This window comes from Mya arenaria, chromosome 16, assembly GCF_026914265.1.
Source record: "Mya arenaria isolate MELC-2E11 chromosome 16, ASM2691426v1".
Lineage (NCBI taxonomy): Eukaryota > Metazoa > Mollusca > Bivalvia > Myida > Myidae > Mya > Mya arenaria.
Genome location: NC_069137.1, coordinates 28,462,195 through 28,484,144, shown reverse-complemented (window position 1 = coordinate 28,484,144; position 21,950 = coordinate 28,462,195). Strand labels below are relative to the sequence as shown.

The following is a 21,950-nucleotide window of genomic DNA, read 5'->3' as shown; positions in this document are numbered from 1 at the left end:
TGGTTCGCTCCTTTTTGTTCTAATTCAGTGACCTATGAATATTGTTCAGCTCGGGTTCACTCCTATTTGTTCTAACTCATTGACCTATGTATATTGTTGAGCTCGGGTTCGCTCCTCTTTGTTCTAACTTAGTGACATATGTAGATTGTTGAGCTCGGGTTCGCTCCTCTTTTCCCTAACTCAGTGACCTATGTAAATTGTTGAGCTTGGGTTCGCTCCTCTTTGTTCTAAGTAAGTGACCTATGTATATTGTTGAGCTCGGGTTCGCTCCTCTTTGTTCTAAGTCAGTGACCTATGTATATTGTTGAGCTCGGGTTCGCTCCTCTTTGTTCTAACTCAGTGACCTATGTATATTGTTGAGCTCTGGTTTGCTCCTCTTTGCTCTTACTCAGTGACCTATGTGGATTGTTGAGCTCGCGTTCGCTCCTCTTTGTTCTAAGTCAGTCACCTATGTATACTGTTGAGCTCGGGTTCGCTCCTCTTTGCTCTTATTTAGTGACCTATGTATATTGTTGAGCTCGGGTTCGCTCCTCTTTGCCCTTACTCAGTGACCTATGTATATTGTTGAGCTCTGGTTCGCTCCTCTTTGCTCTTACTCAGTGACATATGTGGATTGTTGAGCTCGCGTTCGCTCCTCTTTGTTCTAAGTTAGTGACCTATGTATACTGTTGAGCTCGGGTTCGCTCCTCTTTGCTCTTATTTAGTGACCTATGTATATTGTTGAGCTGGGGTTCGCTCCTCTTTGCCCTTACTCAGTGACCTCTGTATATTGTTGAGCTCTGGTTCGCTCCTCTTTGTTCTAACTCAGTGACCTATGTATACTGTTGAGCTCGGGTTCGCTCCTCTTTGCTCTTATTTAGTGACCTATGTATATTGTTGAGCTCGGGTTCGCTCCTCCTTGCTCTTACTTAGTGACCTATGTATATTGTTGAGCTCGGGTTCGCTCTAATTCATTGACCTACTACACAGTTGAGCTTGGTTTATATCCTCTATGTTCGAATTTAATGAACTACGTACTCCGTGCAGCTCGGTAAATCGAAACAATAACAACACGATTCTATGAGTGCGAATATTTATTAGCAATAATTACAAGCAACATGGATGACAATGCATGACGTACATTTTGTTTAACTGTTCATTAATTTTGTTAACATACACTATAAAAAGCGTTACAACAGCATGACAACTATATAACTTCCTTTGAATAATTTTGAATATTTTTGATATATTACATATCAATTTCACAATGCACATCACAAAAACATACACACTTGATATATTTCCATTCCATTTTACATTACATATCACTAAAACATACACACTTGATATATTTCCATTCCATTTTACATTACATATCACTAAAACATACACACTTGATATATTTCCATTCCATTTTACATTACATATCACTAAAACATACACACTTGATATATTTCCATTCCATTTTACATTACATATCACTAAAACATACACACTTGATATATTTCCATTCCATTTTACATTACATATCACTAAAACATACACATTTGATATATTACCATTCCATTTTAGATTGCATGTCGAAAAAACATTAACATTTGTTATAACTGTGTTCCTTTTAGGTATTTTTCAGAGATACACACGAAATAGATATTTTAGCATTTAAATTAATAGTACATCAAAGTATTCAATTCATATTGCAATATTTTCCGAGAGCCAATCTATTCCAACACCATTTATAACTTGTTATGTCATGTTATGTCATGTGGTTTGATTAAATATAATTTAATTTAATAAACACCATTTCTTATTTGGTTTCATGTGGACCACATAAATAATTAAAAATAATTTAAGCCATGAACCACCATTAAATTCATAAAGTTTTTGCGTTCAGTCAAGTATGTTCCATTCAAAGTTACAATATTTCGATTAGTCAAACACATGAGTTAAACGCATTAAATAAATTCGTACGTTTTGATTAAAAAAAACACTCACTTATGATTAACGTAGAAAATAACGCCATATATATACAAAAAAACAACATAATTAGTTATAAAACACAAGTTTCATGGAGTTAAACTAGCAAAGTGTTGTACTTTATGAATTATAACTTACATGCCCACACTTTGTTTAAGCAAAAATATGTCATGGGGTACACTACACAATTTCATTTAATCAAACTAACATAGTCGGGTATTTAGGATTTTGAAAAACAACCCACTTTTCGTTTATACAAAGATGCACAATCATCATTAGGTATAATACACAACTTAAATGAAGTGATACTAACATTATTTTAAATTTCATACCCACTCATTACAGATTATACATACTGTTAAACAAACATAGTTGTTTATAAGGATTATAAATTATATGTTGTTTATAAGGATTATAAATTATATGCTCAGTCTCTGTTTAAGCGAAATACGGCATGTGGTATAATATACAACTTAATGAAGTTAAAGTAATAAAATTGTGTTAAAAGGATTACAAAGTACATGCCCACTCTTCGTTTATATAAAGATACACAATGAGGTATATAATACACAACTTTTATGAAGTGATACTAACATTATTTCATATTTCATACCTATTTATTACAGAAGATACATACTGTGGTAACATTCTCCCTTTCCATGAAGTAAAGCCTTAATAACTGTAGTTTAGGAATATAAATCGCATACCCACTATTTGCGTAGACAACCCCCCCATATCATACATACTGTGGTAACATACTCACTTTCCATGAAGTAAAGCCTTAATAACTGTAGTTTAGGAATATAAATCGCATACCCACTAATTGCGTAGAAAACCCCCCATATCATTTAGTAAACTGACAGAAAATCATGAATTGAAACAAACACTATTTTTTGTTAAAGATTATATAATTCATGCTAAAAATAAGTATTCATTTTGTTGAATAAAACACACCTTTCATGAACTGGTCCTGATATAATTGTGTTTTAAGCATAATAATTTACATGCCCACTCTTTTTTATACAAAGATACATCATGTGGTAAAATATACAAGTTTCATTAAGTTAAACTCACTTAATTATATGTTAAAAATTATAGATTACATGCCCACTCTTTGTTTATACAAAGATACATCATGTGGTAAAATATACAAGTTTCATGATGTGAAACTCACTTAATAATACGTCGAACAATTAAAAGATTACATGCCCACTCTTTGTTTAAACAAAGATACATCATGTGGTGAAATATACAAGTTTCATGAAGTGAAACTCACTTAATAATACGTCGAACAATTAAAAGATTACATGCCCACTCTTTGTTTAAACAAAGATACATCATGTGGTGAAATATACAAGTTTCATGATGTGAAACTCACTTAATAATACGTCGAACAATTAAAAGATTACATGCCCACTCTTTGTTTAAACAAAGATACATCATGTGGTAAAATATACAAGTTTCATGATGTGAAACTCACTTAATAATACGTCGAACAATTAAAAGATTACATGCCCACTCTTTGTTTAAACAAAGATACATCATGTGGTGAAATATACAAGTTTCATGAAGTGAAACTCACTTAATTATTATACGTCAGTAATTAAATATTACATGCCCACTCTTTGTTTATACAAAGATACATCATGTGGTGAAATATACAAGTTTCATGAAGTGAAACTCACTTAATAATTATACGACAGTAATTATATATTACATGCCCACTCTTTGTTTATACAAAGATACATCATGTGGTAAAATATACAAGTTTCATGATGTGAAACTCACTTAATAATACGTCAAAAATTAAAGACTACATGCCCACTCTTTGTTTATACAAAGATACATCATGTGGTAAAATATACAAGTTTCATGATGTGAAACTCACTTAATAATACGTCAAAAATTAAAGACTACATGCCCACTCTTTGTTTATACAAAGATACATCATGTGGTAAAATATACAAGTTTCATGATGTGAAACTCATTTAATAATACGTCAAAAATTAAAGATTACATGCTCACTCTTTGTTTATACAAAGATACATCATGTGGTAAAATATGAAAGTTTCATGAAGTGAAACTCACTTAATAATCATACGTCAGTAATTTTATACTACATGCCCACTCTTTGTTTATACAAAGATACATCATGTGGTAAAATATACAAGTTTCATGATGTGAAACTCACTTTATAATACGTCAAAAATTAAAGATTACATGCCCACTCTTTGTTTATACAAAGATACATCATGTGGTAAATATACAAGTTTCATTAAATGAAACTCACTTAATTTTTCATCAATAATTATAGATTGCATGCACAGTCTTTGTTTAAACAAAGATACATCATGTGGTAAAATAAACAAGTTTCATTAAGTGAAGCTGACATAATTCAAACTATAAAATATATGCCTACTCTTTGTTTATACAATGATACATCATGTGGTATACTAAACAATTTTCACGATAGAAAACTTGTTTAAACTTTTTTTTAATGATTATAGATTACATGCCCACTCTTTGTTAATACAAAGATACATCATGCGGTAAATTAGACAAGTTTTATGAAGTGAAACGGACATAATTATATCTTAATTTATTTACAGATAAAATACCAACGCTATTTTTTATACAAAGATACATCGTACGAAAAAAATAAATACATTTAGTGAAACTTACATAATTCAAATTAGAAAATTTATTCCCACTCTTTGTTTTCACAAAGATACATCGTGTGGTTAAATTTACAGGTTACATAAAGTGAAATTAGCATAAGTGTGTTTTTATCATTAATTATATAGTATTACATGCCCAATCTTTGTTTATACAAAAATACATCATTTGGGTTAATACACAAGTTTTATAAAATGACACTCGCATAATTTTGTGTTAAGATTAAAGATTTCATGCCCACTCTTTGTAATACAAAGATACATCATGTAGTACAAAACATAAGTTTCCAGAAGTGAAACTGGCCCAATTATATGCTCAAGATTATAAATTACATGCCCTTTCCTTGTTTATACAAAGATACATCATGTGGTATAAAACATAAGTTTCCAGAAGTGGAACTGGCCCAATTATATGCTCAAGATTATAAATTACTGCCTTCTCTTTGTAATACAAGGATACATCATGTGGTGAAATAAACAAGTCTCATTAAGTCAACCTAACATAATGTTGTGTTTAAGATTATACATTACAAGCCTATTCTCTGTTTATACAAACATTCATCATGTGGTATAATACACAGATTTCATTATGTGAAATTAGCATACTAGTAACTTTAGTACTAACTATTACATGTCCATTCATTTATTGTACAAAGTTGCATCTTATGGTATAATATACAAGTTCCAAGTTACATAATTGACTGGTCGCGCTTCCACCAAATATTTACAAGAAGTTTAAAATAAAAAAAATCATAACAACAAAAAAACAATCAATAATGACACGTACAAGTCAAGAATATATACTTTTCATTATTGCGATTTCACTTATGATGTACAAAAAATTAATGAATTAAACTGATGTAAGGGGCATGCCCTTATCCCTCGAATGAATCTACTGTACTCTACAAGCTATAACTTGTAACTTCAAACGAATTAAAAGGGTTACAAAGTACAAGATTATAAATCAATCTGTTATATATATTCATACAAAAAGAGTAATTATACAAAAAAGGCATCTGAATTTAAGCTGAGTGGCTTTAGAAATCATGTTTTGAAAAGCACGTGATATACAGATATATTATAGGAGTGTGCAGTTCGTTAAATAATGTATATACATGTATATATGCATACACTAAAGACATATTACAATTTCAGTTAAATTACACACACACATAAGTTTTAAATAGCTTAGTCATTTTTTCCTTGCAACACACAACTGGTCTATAATACAATATCTTTCGAAAACCTCACATCTTTTGTCTATGCAAAGCAGCATAAAACGCAATATTTCTTTTGCAAAACTGTATAACGACTGATTTGTGGAATTTGTATATCAATATTCGTCTTATTTATGATTTACGAAAATAAATTGTGATAATATTGATTCGTAATATAGTAATTTCATAGAATATTCATTAACAATAAATTCAGACTACAAAACCACTTTAATAATGCTAAAATATGAAAAAAATACAAAAAAAAAATCAAATCATACACTTAATCTTATGTTAGTAGTAAGATTTTTGTTCAACTAAATGTAAACATATGTGTTACCAATGAGAAACCGGAATGGGATCAGGTTAACAAAAGAAAAAATGATTTGTCATATATCTCACACATGTTCATAGCTGAATTTATGAACATTAAACACTAAAAGGCCCGTACGAAACCCTTTTATTCACAGGTACACACACACGCACACACATATGCACGCACACACACATTTGAATTAACTAATTCGTTTTAGAGTGGAGATTAAGTCTATACGGTATTACGGTGAAAATGTTTGCTATCTGAAGTAGCGTCGTTAATCATACATCAGTCTCACTGATTTCCCATAATATCTTGATATACTTTAGTGTATAGTACTTATAGTGAAATACTCATTGTCCTTATGTTTAATGTATTCCATATGGCACTGTACAGAAAAACGATCATCATTCTTCATTGTTTTAATAGCCTTCGCAAGTTTCTTGCCCTGATCAATATTCTTCCAATACCTAAACGATCCCCTCACCGTACACTTTACCTGGCGGGACAGGTTGTAGAGGTGCCCCATCTGCTCCTCAAACTCGGACGAGGCTATTTTGGGCTCATGAAGTATTAAATGTTTTATAGATGTTTTCGACACTTCAATATATGACAACAGGCCACAAGTTTCTTTTATCTCTAATGTTTTCAATGACTGATAATGGATACTCTTTGGTACTTCGCAGTGTTCTAAAATCACATGCACATGGTTTGAGGCACTAGAAGGCAGTGCTGAAAGGAATCGGCAATCTGATATGCACAGTTTTGTCAGTGTCTCTAGTGGTCCTAAGTTGGACAGCCTTATATCAACTCTTACAAGTTCAAGAAATTGTAACGGACAATTGGAGAGACTCACTGGCTGAGTCAGAACACAGTTAATAAAACGGAGATTGATGAGTTTATTTGCATCCCTTAACAGAAAAGAACAGGACATTTTTTCAAAGATACATGTCCTGACACAGCAAACAATAACCATTTCTGTTATCACGTCTTTCAAATGCAGCTCGTCAAGTGGACACTGAGATAAATCCATTGGGTGTGAGTAGGAGCAGTTGGCCATTTTGAGATTCTTTAGTGTGAGAGCATAAGCAAATGGCATCAAGATTCGTGTTGTGCAGGACATGTCAAGATCTGTCAGTTTGCTTACATTTGTGAACTCAATTAAACAAGGAATGTCCCGTAAAGTACATTCTTCCACGCAGCCAACAATCACTCTCTCTGTATCAACCTTCGATAGCTCAAGTCGCTTGAGTGGACACTGTGATAGATCCAGAGGGCCTGGCAGGGAACAGGACGACATGTTCAGATCTGTCAGTTTGCTTGCATTTGTGAAATCAATTAAACAAGACATGTCCTGAAACGTACATTTTTCTATGCAGCCAACAGTCACCCCCTCTGTATCAACCTTCGATAGCTTAAGACACTCCAGCAGACATTGAGATAGGTCCAGAGGGCCTGGCAGGGAACAGGACGACATGTTCAGATTTTTCAGTTTGCTTGCATTTGTGAAATCAATAAAACAAGACATGTCCTGAAACGTACATTTTTCTATGCAGCCAACAGTCACCCCCTCTGTATCAACCTTCGATAGCTTAAGACACTCCAGCAGACATTGAGATAGGTCCAGAGGGCCTGGCAGGGAACAGGACGACATGTTCAGATCTGTCAGTTTGCTTGCATTTGTGAAATCAATTAAACAAGACATGTCCTGAAACGTACATTTTTCTATGCAGCCAACAGTCACCCTCTCTGTATCAACCTTCGATAGCTTAAGACACTCCAGCAGACATTGAGATAGGTCCAGAGGGCCTGGCAGGGAACAGGACGACATGTTCAGATCTGTCAATTTGCTTGCATTTGTGAACTCAATTAAACATGACATGCCCTGAAACTTACAGAGTTCCACGCAACCAACAATCAGCCTATCTGTTTTAACATCATTTAGATCAAGCCACTTCAGTGAAATATGGGATAGATCCAGAGGTCCTGGCAGAAAATAGTGTTCCATGAGCAGCTTTGTCAGTTTGCTTGCATTTGTGAACTGAATTGAACAAGAAATATTCTCAACCCCACATTCATCCACGCAGCCAACAATCACCCTCTCTGTATCAACCTTCGATAGCTCAAGTCGCTTGAGTGGACACTGTGATAGATCCAGAGGGCCTGGCAGGGAACAGGATGACATGTGCAGATATGTCAGTCTGCTTGCATTTGTGAACTTAATTAAACACGACATGCCCTGAAACGAACATTTTTCTACCCAGCCAACAGTCACCCTCTCTGTATCAACCTTCGATAGCTCAAGTCGCTCCAGTTGACACTGCGATAGGTCCAAAGGGCCTGGCAGGGAACAGGCCGACATGTTCAGATCTGTCAATTTGCTGCCATTTATGAACTCAATTAAACATTTCATATGCTTTAAAGTACATTCTTTCACGCAGCCAACAGTCACCCTCTCTGTATCAACCTTCGATAGCTCAAGTCGCTTGAGTGGACACTGTGATAGTTCCAGAGGGTCTGGCAGGGAACAGCTCGACATTCTCAGTTCTGTCAGTCTGCTCACATTTGTGAAATCAATTAAACATGACATGCCAACAAACCAACAGGTATCCACGCAGCCAACAATCACCCTATCTGTCTTCACATTATCAAGCCTCAGTAGCTCCAGTGGACACTGAGATAGGTCCTGAGAGCCTGGCAGGGAACATTCCCACATTCTCAGATCTGTCAGTTTGCTCACATTTGTGAATTCAATTAAACATGACACGTTTTGTAAATTACATATTTCAGTGCAGCCTACAATCACCCTATCTGCTTTAACATCATGTAGTTCAAGTATCTTTAGTGAAATCTGAGATAGATCCAGAGGTCCTGGCAGAGAACTGTTTTCCATGGACAGCTTTGTCATTTTGCTTACATTTGTGAACTGAATTGAACAAGACATACTTTTAACCGTACATTCTTCCACGCAGCCAACATTAACCCACTCTGTTACCACCATAGATAGCTCAAGGCTCTTCAATGCACACTGTGATAGATTCAGAGGACCTGCCAGGGAACAGTTCGACATGTTTAGATCTGTCAGTTCGGTTAAATTTGTGAACTCAATTAAGCAACAAGACATGATGCCCTGTAAAGTACACTTTTCCACGCTGCCAACAATCACCCTCTCTGTATCCACAAGCGATAGATAAAGACGCTTCAGTTGACACTGGGATAGGTCCATTGGGTCCTTCAGGGAAAGGCTTGATAAACTGAGATAAATTAGCTTGTTCGAATGTGTGAAATCGCTTGAAAAATACATGTATTTCTTAAAGCTTTCAATTATTCCTAATTTCGTCATCACAGTTATCATTTCAAGCGTCTTCATAGTACACCGAGACAGTTTCAATGGACCATCCCATGATGTGCTTTCCAAATTCAGCACCTTCAGTGGACACTGAGACAGATCCACTGGGCCTGTGAGAGAACAGTTTTCCAGTTTGAGATGTGTGAGGTTTTCTGCATATTGGAATGGTACAGATAAACTAGTTGTTTCTTTAAAGACAAGTTTAATCCGTTTAAGTTGTTTAATTTTGCTTAAATTTACGAACTCAGTGCATACATGGAGCATTACAAGCTCTTCAATGTCAAATTGAGAAATGTCCATGCTGCTTGTTAGGTTTATTCTTTCTAAACAGAGAACACCTAACTTTTTGTTCAATGTAATTTCCAAATGATCCGTTTCAAGTTTGTTTTCCTTTGTTCTGAGGAGTTTTTTGAGATTTTCCCTTAAAAAAACCTGGTGAATGTTCCAAAAATCACGGACAATAAGGTTCGAAAGATTGATTGACACCTTACCTTCGTTGAGATTCTTATAACAGCTGTCAAGAATCATATCCTGGATCCTCATAATGAATCCGATTCTTATGAAATCATCAGTTATCATTGCATGCTTTTTTGTCAGATTTTCTATCAATGAGACCATTGCTTCTATGCAGGTTGAGTCAGAACCACAGACAAAGTCAAAGATGTTTGCCAGTTCAATCACATTTTGTGGAGTTTTAGTATTCTTCATGATTTCTTCACATATGCTTGCATCACATTTTCGTGCAGCTATATGTAAGGCTGCAAAAAACTCCTGATATGATTTGTGGATAAAACTATAGAATTCTTCCTGGCTTGAACATGATTTCCTGGTTGTTCCCTGAATAATCCCAGAGGTCAAACAAAACTGGTTTATCATCTCAAACATGTCTTCAATTTCTCCTTTAGGCAACTTCAAACCACTGAGGTCTTCTTTCGAGAACAGAAGAGAGTGTTCAGCAGGCCCGGTGAACAACAAATAAAACGCTAGTTTTGATAGCTTTGCAATATTTTCGCTTTGTTCGTCACAGCATTTTGCATTCTTGAAGCAAACAGGTAACTGATAATCGCTAGTTGTTGTTTTGTAATCTTTACCCTGCTTTTTCTTCATACGATGTAGCAGTGTCTCAGCCATATTGATATAAACCTGTGTACGTGTTCCACCAAAATCCTTCTCGTCATGCCAGAGACACAAGAGCAGTAGAATAACTACAGGTATCATGAGCAGCTCATCTGACTCTGACGTGCCAAGAGAAATTATTGTTTTCAGCTCTTTACTACCAAGAATTTGAATAAAGTCTTCAAAATTGTCTCGTACCTTATATTTCTTTTCTCGCCTAAAACATTCTGTAACTTTGCGGACAAGACGTTTTACAAAGTCAAACCCAATTCCAGTGATGGTTATTTTGTTGTAATCCTGCATTGGTGCTGTAACGCAGGAATCTATCTTCCAAGGTCTAGATGTGCAAATAATCCTAGCTTCGGATACTGAAGTATACTCTGGCATTTCATTTTCATTGCATTTCCATTCATCAAGTCCATCCATTAGTACGATGGTTTCTGGACTGTTTATATAAGACAACAGATCGTTGATGTCTCTATCTGAGCACCCTAGATCTGATTGCAGGTAAGTTTTCAACATTATCTTGCAATCAGATTCGTTCACAATCTCTCGCAAATGAAGGAGAAATAGTAACTTTGTTTGTTTCAGATACTCAATGTCATTAAAGAACTTGAACTTTTTCATTGTCTCTCTCATTCTCACACACTCCTCACTCTCGCCATGTACAGCACACCAAGCTAAAGCCAAATACTGACTAAAAGAGGTCTTACCCATTCCGGCTTCACCTGATATGTATACTCTATTTGTGTAGGATGGATTTTTGTCATCTTCACATTGATTTGAAGAGAACAATTCTTTAATTTTGGAGAGAGACTTTTGAACCGACTTGGGTTCCTTACCAGGCTTGCGGGTTTTACTGACTTCATCTCTCTTATCTTCATCTTCAGTCTCCTGGACGGTCTTTGACATGTGTGGAGGTTCGTAGAAGTCAACCAACTTCGAATCTTGATGCTGCAAAATTGGTTGGAGTGGAAGCGTTGAGTAGTTATGCAGTATATTCTTGATCAGTCTTGTCTTTAAAACTGAAAAGTGAATTATAAACAATGCAACATATTAAAAAAACACTTTGCATATTATTCTTTAATTTCTGTCCAGTCAAACAAAGATGTTCAATCTCTCTGACGTGAGCAGTTTATCCCGCAATCATTGCAGTTGAATAAACAATCCCAAAAACCTAAAATAAGTTTTATATGACGCAATTATATGTTATTAACAAAAGACTAAGGCTTTTGGATAATGGCATTTCGTAATCTGACCTTTAGTCGCTATTTACGTAGTTTAGTTGGCAGAAATGGAAAGAAAATTATTAATTTGATAAGCTATTCACTTTTTGTATGTTTTTTTTTTATTTTCTTCTTTGAATACTTAACACCCCGACCTTTTTATAGCCAACCAAGATATATCAGCAAGATATGATCATAGTCAAACTTCGAAAGATTTTGAAATCGTTGCTGTTGCTGCACACACTGCCCCTGTTTGTACAACGGGATTTGAATTTGGTTACGTTTGTACTTGAAATAAATTTTAGATATGTTCAGCTTGTATGTGTTGGACTATTTCGGACCAAAGTCTAATTTTCTAATGCGACGAAATTGATTTACCTTTAATACAGCTTTAACAAGTTATAATAACGAATTAATAACTACTCATGTTGATGCATTCATTTATATGTTGTTTGTACATCTCTATTCTAGTACTATATTGCTTTAAGAACGATGGTACGGGTACGAGTGAGCTTCAGTATGTATTCTTCATTCTCCGTTCATGTGTACATTTTCACGGTCGAATTACCTGAACGATAGTTCAAGGAAAATATGTAACTAGTATTTGAATACCAGCGAGCTTACAAAGACACACTTGATGATGATTATGATGTTGAACTTGAAGATTATCTTGCCATAACATGCTACATTCAACGTAATGGAGAATCACATCCTGCACAGGACTTAACATGGTATTTGTTCGGTTTAAATACTGAGATCAATGCTGTGCAAAATACAAAAGCATTAATACATCATTTGCACTTTCGATATGCCTGCTATTCTAAAAAAAGCAATTAGAGTTGTGGACTATTTCAACAGAAAGGTTCTTCTGGATACTACAAAAATGCCTCATGTTTAAAGGGCAATATTTTGCCAATGAAAGGTCCATCGATACATATAGAATGAACGTACATAATTGAGCTATCTGACGATGCGACATGAATTTGTTCAGAGCAACGTAGGAAATGAAAACAAAAGCAACAAATCACACGACAGGACAATTAAACATATATGTTCATCAAATTGTTATATTTTACATCGACGCAAACTTTATCAGAGGAGTAAAACATCTTTATTTAAATATGTTGAAGATTCCGATGAATGTTACTTGTATCATCATAGGAAATGATAATACTTTTATAATTACATATGTGTAACAATGAGTCAGACCACTCCTAGAAATCAAGATGAACATTGAATCCTACGGAATAATATGTGAATAAGAGTACGTGAAAATTTATAAATTCGACCTAATCTGTCTCTCTTATTCGGATTAACCACTCATACATAATGTTATAAAAATGACTCTTGTATACCTATGCAATATTGTAGACTTAAATCATTTTTATACGTAACTTATTATATTTAGCCTCCTAAACTCATAGTCTATTTATTCAGTAAATGATGCTTACACACGCAATTTTTTATGTCCTCAATACAGCTTTGTCATACTTTTTTATTATATGCCTATCAATTTACTTTTCCGTATCCTACAGTGAGAATACAGCTTGCCTTACCACGCATTGTTACATCTGTTGCGTGATAACTTTTACAGACTGAAGTTTATTCATGTATTTTACAATATAACTTCTTATTCAGTAGCACTATTTTTCAGTAACATACTAAATGTCCTGACTAGAGGATTTCGAATGAATTTAATTGCTGATTTGTGCATATGCAATATATAATACACTAAATCATTATTGCGATTGTTTTCTGACGTCACTTCCGACATAGAAATTCGGATAATGTAATGTTGATGCTAAGTGCACCTTCATCGGTTGAAACTTGTGCGTTTAAACATGAAACAAATCAGAGGAGACATACAATAAAAGGAATATAGCGATAGGACGCTTTTCCGATGACGTGTATCTCTTCTTGTTCTGTGCAATTACATAAAACCTGGATTGAAATTAATATAATGACATCACTTCAATGTTGACCTCAACAAAATGGCATTGTTCTTTTGATGGTTAGTATTTCTTTCTGAGGACCGTAAGGTCAAGCATCCGATTCGTTTTTGTTTTAATCGTTAACCATTCATTTAAACAAGAGGGCCCTGAAGGCCCCGAATCGCTCACCTGATCCAATAAAGATCATCGATAATAACATTCTGATCAAGTTCCATGAACATATGGTCATAAATGTGGCCTCTAGAGTGTTGTAAAATACTTTTCCTATCATTTGGCCTGGTGACCTAGTTTAGGAACGCACATGACCCAGATTCAAACTTGGCCTAGAGCTAATCAATATAAACATTCTGACTAAGTTTCATGGACATAAATGTGACCTCTAGAGTGCTTACAAGCTTTTCCTATGATTTGACCTAATGACCTAGATTTTGACCGCAAATGACCAAGGTTTAAACTTGACTTAGAGATTATTAATATAAATATTCTGACCATTTTCATAAATGTGACCTCTAAAGTGTTAATCAGCTTTTCCTTAAATTTGACCTGGTGACCTAGTTTTTGACCGCATATGATCCAGATTCGAACTTGGCCTAGAGCTAATCAATATAAACATTCTGACTTAGTTTCATGAACATACAGTCATAAATGTCACCTCTAGAGTGCTAACATGCTTTTCCCATGTATTGACCAAATGACCTAGTTTTTAACCACAACTGACCTAGATTTAAACTTGATTTAGAGATTACTAATATTAACATTCTGATCAACTGTCATTAAGATACAGATATAAATGTGACCTCTAGAGTGTTAACAAGCTTTTTCTTAAATTTGACCTGGTGACCTTATTTTGACAACACATGATCCAGATTTTAACTTGGCCTAGAGGTAATCAATATAAACATTCTGACCAAGATTCCCGATGATACAGTCATAAATGTGACCTCTAAAGTGCTAACAAGCTTTTCCTATGATTTGACCTTATGACCTAGTTTTTGACCGCTCATGACCCATTTTTAATCTTGACTTAGAGGTAATTAATGTAAACATTCTGACCCACTTTCATGAAGAAACCTATATAAATGTGACCTCTAGAGTGTTAACAAGCTTTTCCTTTAACTTGACCTGGTGACCTAGTTTTTGACCGCACATGATCCAGATTTAAACTTGACTTAGAGATTATTAATATAAACATTCTGACCAACATTCATGAAGATACTGTCATAAATGTGACCTCTAGAGTGTTAACAAGATTTTCCTTCATTTTGACCTGGTGACTTAATTTTGACCACACATGACCCAGAATCGAACTTTACCTAGAGAGTATTAATTTTAACATTCCGACTAAGTTTCCTGAAGATACAGTCATAAATGTGATCTCTATTGTGTTAAAAATATTTTCCTTTAATTTGACCTGGTGACCTAGTTTTTTTAACCCCAGATGACCCAATATCAAACTCATCCAAGATTTTATTGAGGGTAACATTCTGACCAAGTTTCATTAAGATAGTGCCCAAATTGTGACCTCTAGAGTGTTAACAGTCAAATTGTTGACGACGGACGACGACGGACGACGGACACAGGGTGATCACAATAGCTCACAATGAGCACTTCGTGCCTTTTAGGTTATTCCTTTTTCACAAGAGTCAGCTCGTCTGTGAAAGGAACTACGTAAAACTAATCAAATGAAATAAAATATGTATTAATTTAATGTGAAGGAAAACATTAAAATGACATATAAATGATATATGCTTTAGTAAAGCTCAAAAGTATTTGTTCTCATAATTTCTTGACTCATATTTCATCACCAAAACAATAAAATAAGTCCCAAAATATCGTAATTTGTGTTAAGTTAGTTACTTAAACATCCTATCACAATATTCCCTATATATTGTTATATTATCAATGCAGTGTGTAAAAGCATCCTATCACTATATCCCCTATATATTGTTATATCATCAATGCAGTGTGTCAAAGCATCCTATCACTATATCCCCTATATATTGTTATATCATCAATGCAGTGTGTCAAAGCATCCTATCACTATATCCCCTATATATTGTTCTATCATCAATGCAGTGTGTAAAAGCATCCTATCACTATATCCCCTATATATTGTTATATCATCAATGCAGTGTGTCAAAGCATCCTATCACTATATCCCCTATATATTGTTATATCATCAATGCAGTGTGTCAAAGCATCCTAGAACTATATCCCCTATATATTGTTATATCATCAATGCAGTGTGTCAAAGCATCCTATCACTATATCCCCTATATATTGTTATATTATCAATGCAGTGTGTAAAAGCATCCTATCACTATATCCCCTATATATTGTTATATCATCAATGCAGTGTGTCAAAGCATCCTATCACTATATCCCCTATATATTGTTATATCATCAATGCAGTGTGTCAAAGCATCCTAGCACTATATCCCCTATATATTGTTATATCATCAATGCAGTGTGTCAAAGCATCCTAGCACTATATCCCCTATATATTGTTATATCATCAATGCAGTGTGTCAAAGCATCCTAGCACTATATCCCCTATATATTGTTATATCATCAATGCAGTGTGTCAAAGCATCCTATCACTATATTCCCTATATATTGTTATATTATCAATGCAGTGTGTCAAAGCATCCTATCACAATATCCCCTATATATTGTTATATCATCAATGCAGTGTGTCAAAGCATCCTATCACAATATCCCCTATATATTGTTATATCATCAATGCAGTGTGTCAAAGCATCCTAACACAATATTCCCTATATATTGTTATATCATCAATGCAGTGTGTCAAAGCATCCTAACACAATATTGCCTATATATTGTTATATCATCAATGCAGTGTGTCAAGGCATCCTATCACAATATTCCCTATATATTGTTCTATAATCAATGCAGTGTGTCAAAGCATCCTATCACTATATTCCCTATATATTGTTATATCATGAATGCAGTGTGTCAAAGAATCCTATCACACAATTACATGATTATCATAATAGCCACAATATTCTATACTAACATTAATGTGATATTTAAGCGTCCTGTAGCAATATTATGTATGTACTATATTCACCAATGCTATATGTCATGTCTTATATGACAATATCCTATATATAACATACCTTCACAAATGAGGTATAAAAAACGAGCGATAACAATACCCCTTGTATATCTTATCTTTATCAATGAAGTGTGTCAAAGCGCCCTAATCAAGTCTTTTTATATATATATATATATATATAGCTTAACATCTTCAATAAAGTGTTTAATCGCATTGACTGACACAGTTTCCTATGTATCCTGCATACGAATACGTAGTGTGGCAAGGCATCCTATCACACTGTTATCAATACAGTTGACATACCTTCACATAGTGTGTTTGTGCATCAAATTCCTATTGAAACAAGAGCTGTCACAGAGACAGTGCGCTCGACTATTCCGCCTCTTTTCGGTGTATGGATTGAAAAGTTTTGGTGAAACATGCATGGATCACTGTTAGATTAGATTTTAATACAATACATGATGTGCTGAGATATTTACATAAATTGAATGGAAAATATTAGAGGTGGTACGCAAACTTTAACGTAAATTCTAAGTCGAAAAAGGGGCAAAATTTTGTCAAAATGTTTGATATAGTTACCTCCTCCAGTGTACAGGTTGGGGTCATGATGGTAAACAAGCGTGCACAGTTTCAAAGCCAGATGTCAATGGACTTTAAAAGTATTTGAGGTGGTTTGCAAACTTTATTGTATATTCTGAGTCGAAAAAGGGGCATAATTTGTCAAAATGCTTGATAGAGTTACCTCCTCCTGTGTACAAGTTGGGGGTATGATGGTGAACAAGTGTGCAAAGTTTCAAAGCCAGATGTCGATGGACTTTGAAAATATTTGAGGTGGTACGCAAATATTAACATAAATTGTATGTTGAAAAAGGGGCATAATTTTGACAAAATGCTTGATAGAGTTACCTCCTCCTGTGTACAGGTTGGGGCATGATGGTGAACAAGTGTGCAAAGTTTCAAAACCATAGGTCAATGGACTTTGAAGATATTTGAGGTGGTACGCAAACTTTAACATAAGTGGTTACGCCGACGCTCGGGTGAGTAGGATAGCTCTCCTTGTTCTTCGAATAGTCTAGCTAAAAATCTTTTATGAAATACTATCATTACGTTATACCCTTCTATTTTCAATGTGATGGTTTTTAGTGCTCTTTACAATAATTATCTAGAAATTCTACCATCAATACAGCAGTGTGTCATTTCATCCTATCTCAATGATCTTTATATTATCTATCTTGATCAATTTACGACCGTTGACAATATTATTTGTATACACTTACTTCATCAAAGTTCTGTGTCAATGCGTCATATCAAAATATTCTCTATATAAGTTGGATACCATCAAAAATGAAGTGTGGCAAAGCGCCCTATTAAAATATGCGCTGTACATCATAACCTCTTCAATATTTTTGGAGCATCTTATCAATATGGTATCTTCAATTGTTCTAGTATCAATGCAGATTGCCAAAGTGCCATAATCTTTATGTAAACCCTACCATTATCAATGTAATGTTTCATATCAACCTATAACATTATTATTTAAAAACCCTATCTTTTCAAACGAAGTGTGTCAATTTGTCATATAACTATATTTTCTGTATTCGCTACCATCATCAATAAAGTTAGTCAAAGCGTCCTTCATACCACTATATTCTCTAACTACACTACCTTTACCAATTATGTTTGTCAATGTGACATATCACTACATTCGCCAATTAAGTATGTCAAACTGTCACATTACAATATTCTCTAATTACACTACCTTCAAAAATTAAGTTTGTCAAAGGGTCATATCACTATATTGTTTGATTACCGTACATTGACCAATCAAGCATGTCAAATGGTCACATCACAGTATTCTCAAATTACAATACCTTCAACAATTAAGTTTGTCAAAGGGTCATATCACTATATTGTTTGATTACCCTACATTGACCAATCAAGCATGTCAAATGGTCACATCACAGTATTCTCAAATTACAATACCTTCAACAATTAAGTTTGTCAAAGGGTCATATCACTATATTGTTTGATTACCCTACATTGACCAATTAAGTATGTCAAACGGTCACATCACAGTATTCTTTAATGAGTACACTACCTTTACACTACGATTAAGTTTGACAAAGGGTCATACTATTATATTATCTATCACCTTACCTTTTCTAATTATGTTTGCCAAAGGGACATATCACTTTATTCTCTTATTACCCTACCTTTAACAATTAATTTTGTCCAAATGTCATCTCACTTTATTCTCTAAATACCCAGCCTTACCAATTTAGTTTGTCAAAGGCTCATATCATTATATTCTCTCAGTACCCAACCTTCAAAACTTAATTTTATCAAAGGGTCATATCAGTATATTATTCTCTTATCACCATACCTTTACCAATAATTTTTGCCAAAGGGTCATATCACTATATTCCCTAATTATCCTACTTTCACCAATTAAGTTTGTCAAAGTGTCATATTAATATGTTCTCTAGTTACCCTATTTTATTCAATTATATATGTCATATAAGGGTCATATCACTATATTCTCTCATAACACTACCATCACCAATTAAGTCTGTCAAAGGGTCATATCACTAAATAGTCTCTAAATACCCTATTTTCACCAATACAGTTTTTGAAAGGGTCATTACCCGTGCCAAATAAAAACGAAGCTTCATAAAAAGCGCAGCTTTAGCGAAGCTTTTTCTTTGCTAAAGCTGCGCTTTTTTTCCAAAGCTGCGTTTTTTTCAAAAGCTTCGCAAAAGCGGTGCTTTTTCTTTGCTTTTTTCAAAAGCTTCGCAAAAGCTGCATTTTTTTCATGAAAGGTTAGCTTTTAGTAAAAAAGCTTCGCTAAACCTTCGTCTTTTGAAAAAAAGCTTCGTCTTTTTGTTTAAGCTTCGTCTTTAACATAAAAGCTTTGAAATTTAAGATGGCCCATATTTATTGGAAAAGACGAAGCTTTTCAACCAAAGACGAAGCTTTAAAAGAAAAGACGAAGCTTATTTTTTTTTATCTTTTGCTTTGTAGGTGTACTTTTTTGCGTTTTAAGTGTATTATATAAATAATAAGAGCTTTTTCTTAGCTGAAGAATTTTTAGTTTATCCATGTGTAAATCTACAATAACATTAAAAAAAATATTTAGTCATTGATCAAATTCATACATTCTATTCCTGATTGAATGAAGTATTCAATCTCTTGATGAATGAATGAAATATGGAAAAAAAGGGTTGAATCCAAAAATAAAATAATACATGGATGAATGATTGATTGATTGATTGATTGATTGCATAAATGAATGAATGATGAATGAATGATGAATGAATGTGAATGTTTGATTGATTTACTGATGTATTGATTGATTCACTGGTTGATTGATTGATTAGTGATTGAATGAATGAATAATAAATGAAAGAATGAGTGAGTGAGTGAGTGAGTGAGTGAGTGAGTGAGTGAGTGAGTGAGTGAGTGAGTGAGTGAGTGAGTGAGTGAGTGAGTGAGTGAGTGAGTGAGTGAGTGAGTGAGTGAGTGAGTGAGTGAGTGAGTGAGTGAGTGAAGATTTGAATAAATAATTGAATGAAGAAATGAATAAATAAATTAATAAATAATTAATAAATTGAATAATTAATTTACTTAATTAGTTACTTTTAAATGAATGGATGAATAAATGAATAAATGAATTATCAATAAATGATTCAAAATAAAATAAAAAAAGGATATTTTTAATAGATCAATGCAATAAATCATAATTTTATAATATTATGCAAAATGATACACTTGCAAAATAAACAGTTATTAATTGCATTCAACTGAATATTCACAGAATTCATATTACTTTAATTTCTATACATGTTATCATCATAGATCTTAATGCTTTGTTCATAAGCCATTCCCATGATAAGCCATATTTGTCAACAACCAATCAGAATCTCAGAACCAAATTTGAAATAGGGGCAGCCATTTTGTTGGGATTTCAGCAGGAAGGGTTGGATGTTTTTAAAGGAATTAATGAATTTACACAAATAACAACCATTGATAATTAATGGGATAAATTAATGATATTAAATTTATGATATAACTATCATAAGATCAGATGAACATGGACAATGATTTGGAATGACAATCCAAACATTTGATGTTTTGTAAAAGATGACATGCAATACTGGTGAGTTCTTATAATATTCTAATCTTATACTTATTTTAGTTGTTTATCAATTACGTAATAACCTCAGTGACTTTTTTCTTTAACATGTTGGACTTATATTTCAAAATGATATCCAGCTCATAAAAATACAATGAAATTTATAAGATGTAGTTTTAAAACTCATTGATTTCTTGTTTTTACACTTATATGGATTGAACAGAATATCATTCAAAATTTGCAGAATGTTTTTCCATAAAATGTACATCTGATAAGAATCAGTGTTGTTTTCCAAGGGGTAATAAAACTGCCTGATGGCCTATCAGATATTGAAAATTTGATTGATCAATTACGTAAAGTATTAATTAACAATCTGGTAGTTCATACTGTGTAATAAACAGAGCTGTTAGGAACCTCTAAATTTAACAAAAAGGCTACATAAGGCACAGTATGGAAAAGGTCATTTTCTTATGTAGTTGACAGTTTTAAACAAGAGGGCCATGATGGCCCTAAATCGCTCACCTGAGTAAAAGAGTTTAACCTTTGTTATTAATATAGCTTGTTTCTCAAAGAATATTGAACAAGAGCTGTCAAAGTATGTGACAAATGCCCCCCAATGTGACATTGATCTATGAACAAGTACATAAAAAGTTGATCTTGCCTTTATGTGTCAAATACATATTGCAAGTTATATTAAATTGCCTCTGAGCATAGAAAAAAACAACAAACAATCATACTAAATGACAGCCAACACTCTTTATGTCCTCATATTCAGCATTCCATTGTGAATAAACACTTAGTGTATCTTTCACCTTAGAGGTTACGGAAAATGGGTCTTGCACACGACACGTTGTCTTGGTATGTCGAAAACATATGGCAAGTCATTTTAAAATCTGTCCATATAAGAGTAAGTCACAGCGCGGACACGACAGCCT

At 33.8% G+C, this 21,950-nt stretch overlaps 1 protein-coding gene across 2 annotated transcripts in view; it reads right to left on the bottom strand.

The window, feature by feature from the left end:
* Positions 1–1,055: 1,055 nt before the first annotated feature.
* LOC128221909 (uncharacterized) overlaps positions 1,056–21,950 on the bottom strand; it is a 68,799-nt gene continuing 47,904 nt past the window's right edge. For both annotated transcript variants that reach the window (XM_052930558.1, XM_052930557.1), the window contains exon 13: positions 1,056–11,651. In XM_052930558.1, the coding sequence (XP_052786518.1) occupies positions 6,487–11,651 (5,165 nt within the window). In that variant the 3' untranslated portion in view covers positions 1,056–6,486. The remainder of the gene's footprint in view (positions 11,652–21,950) is intronic.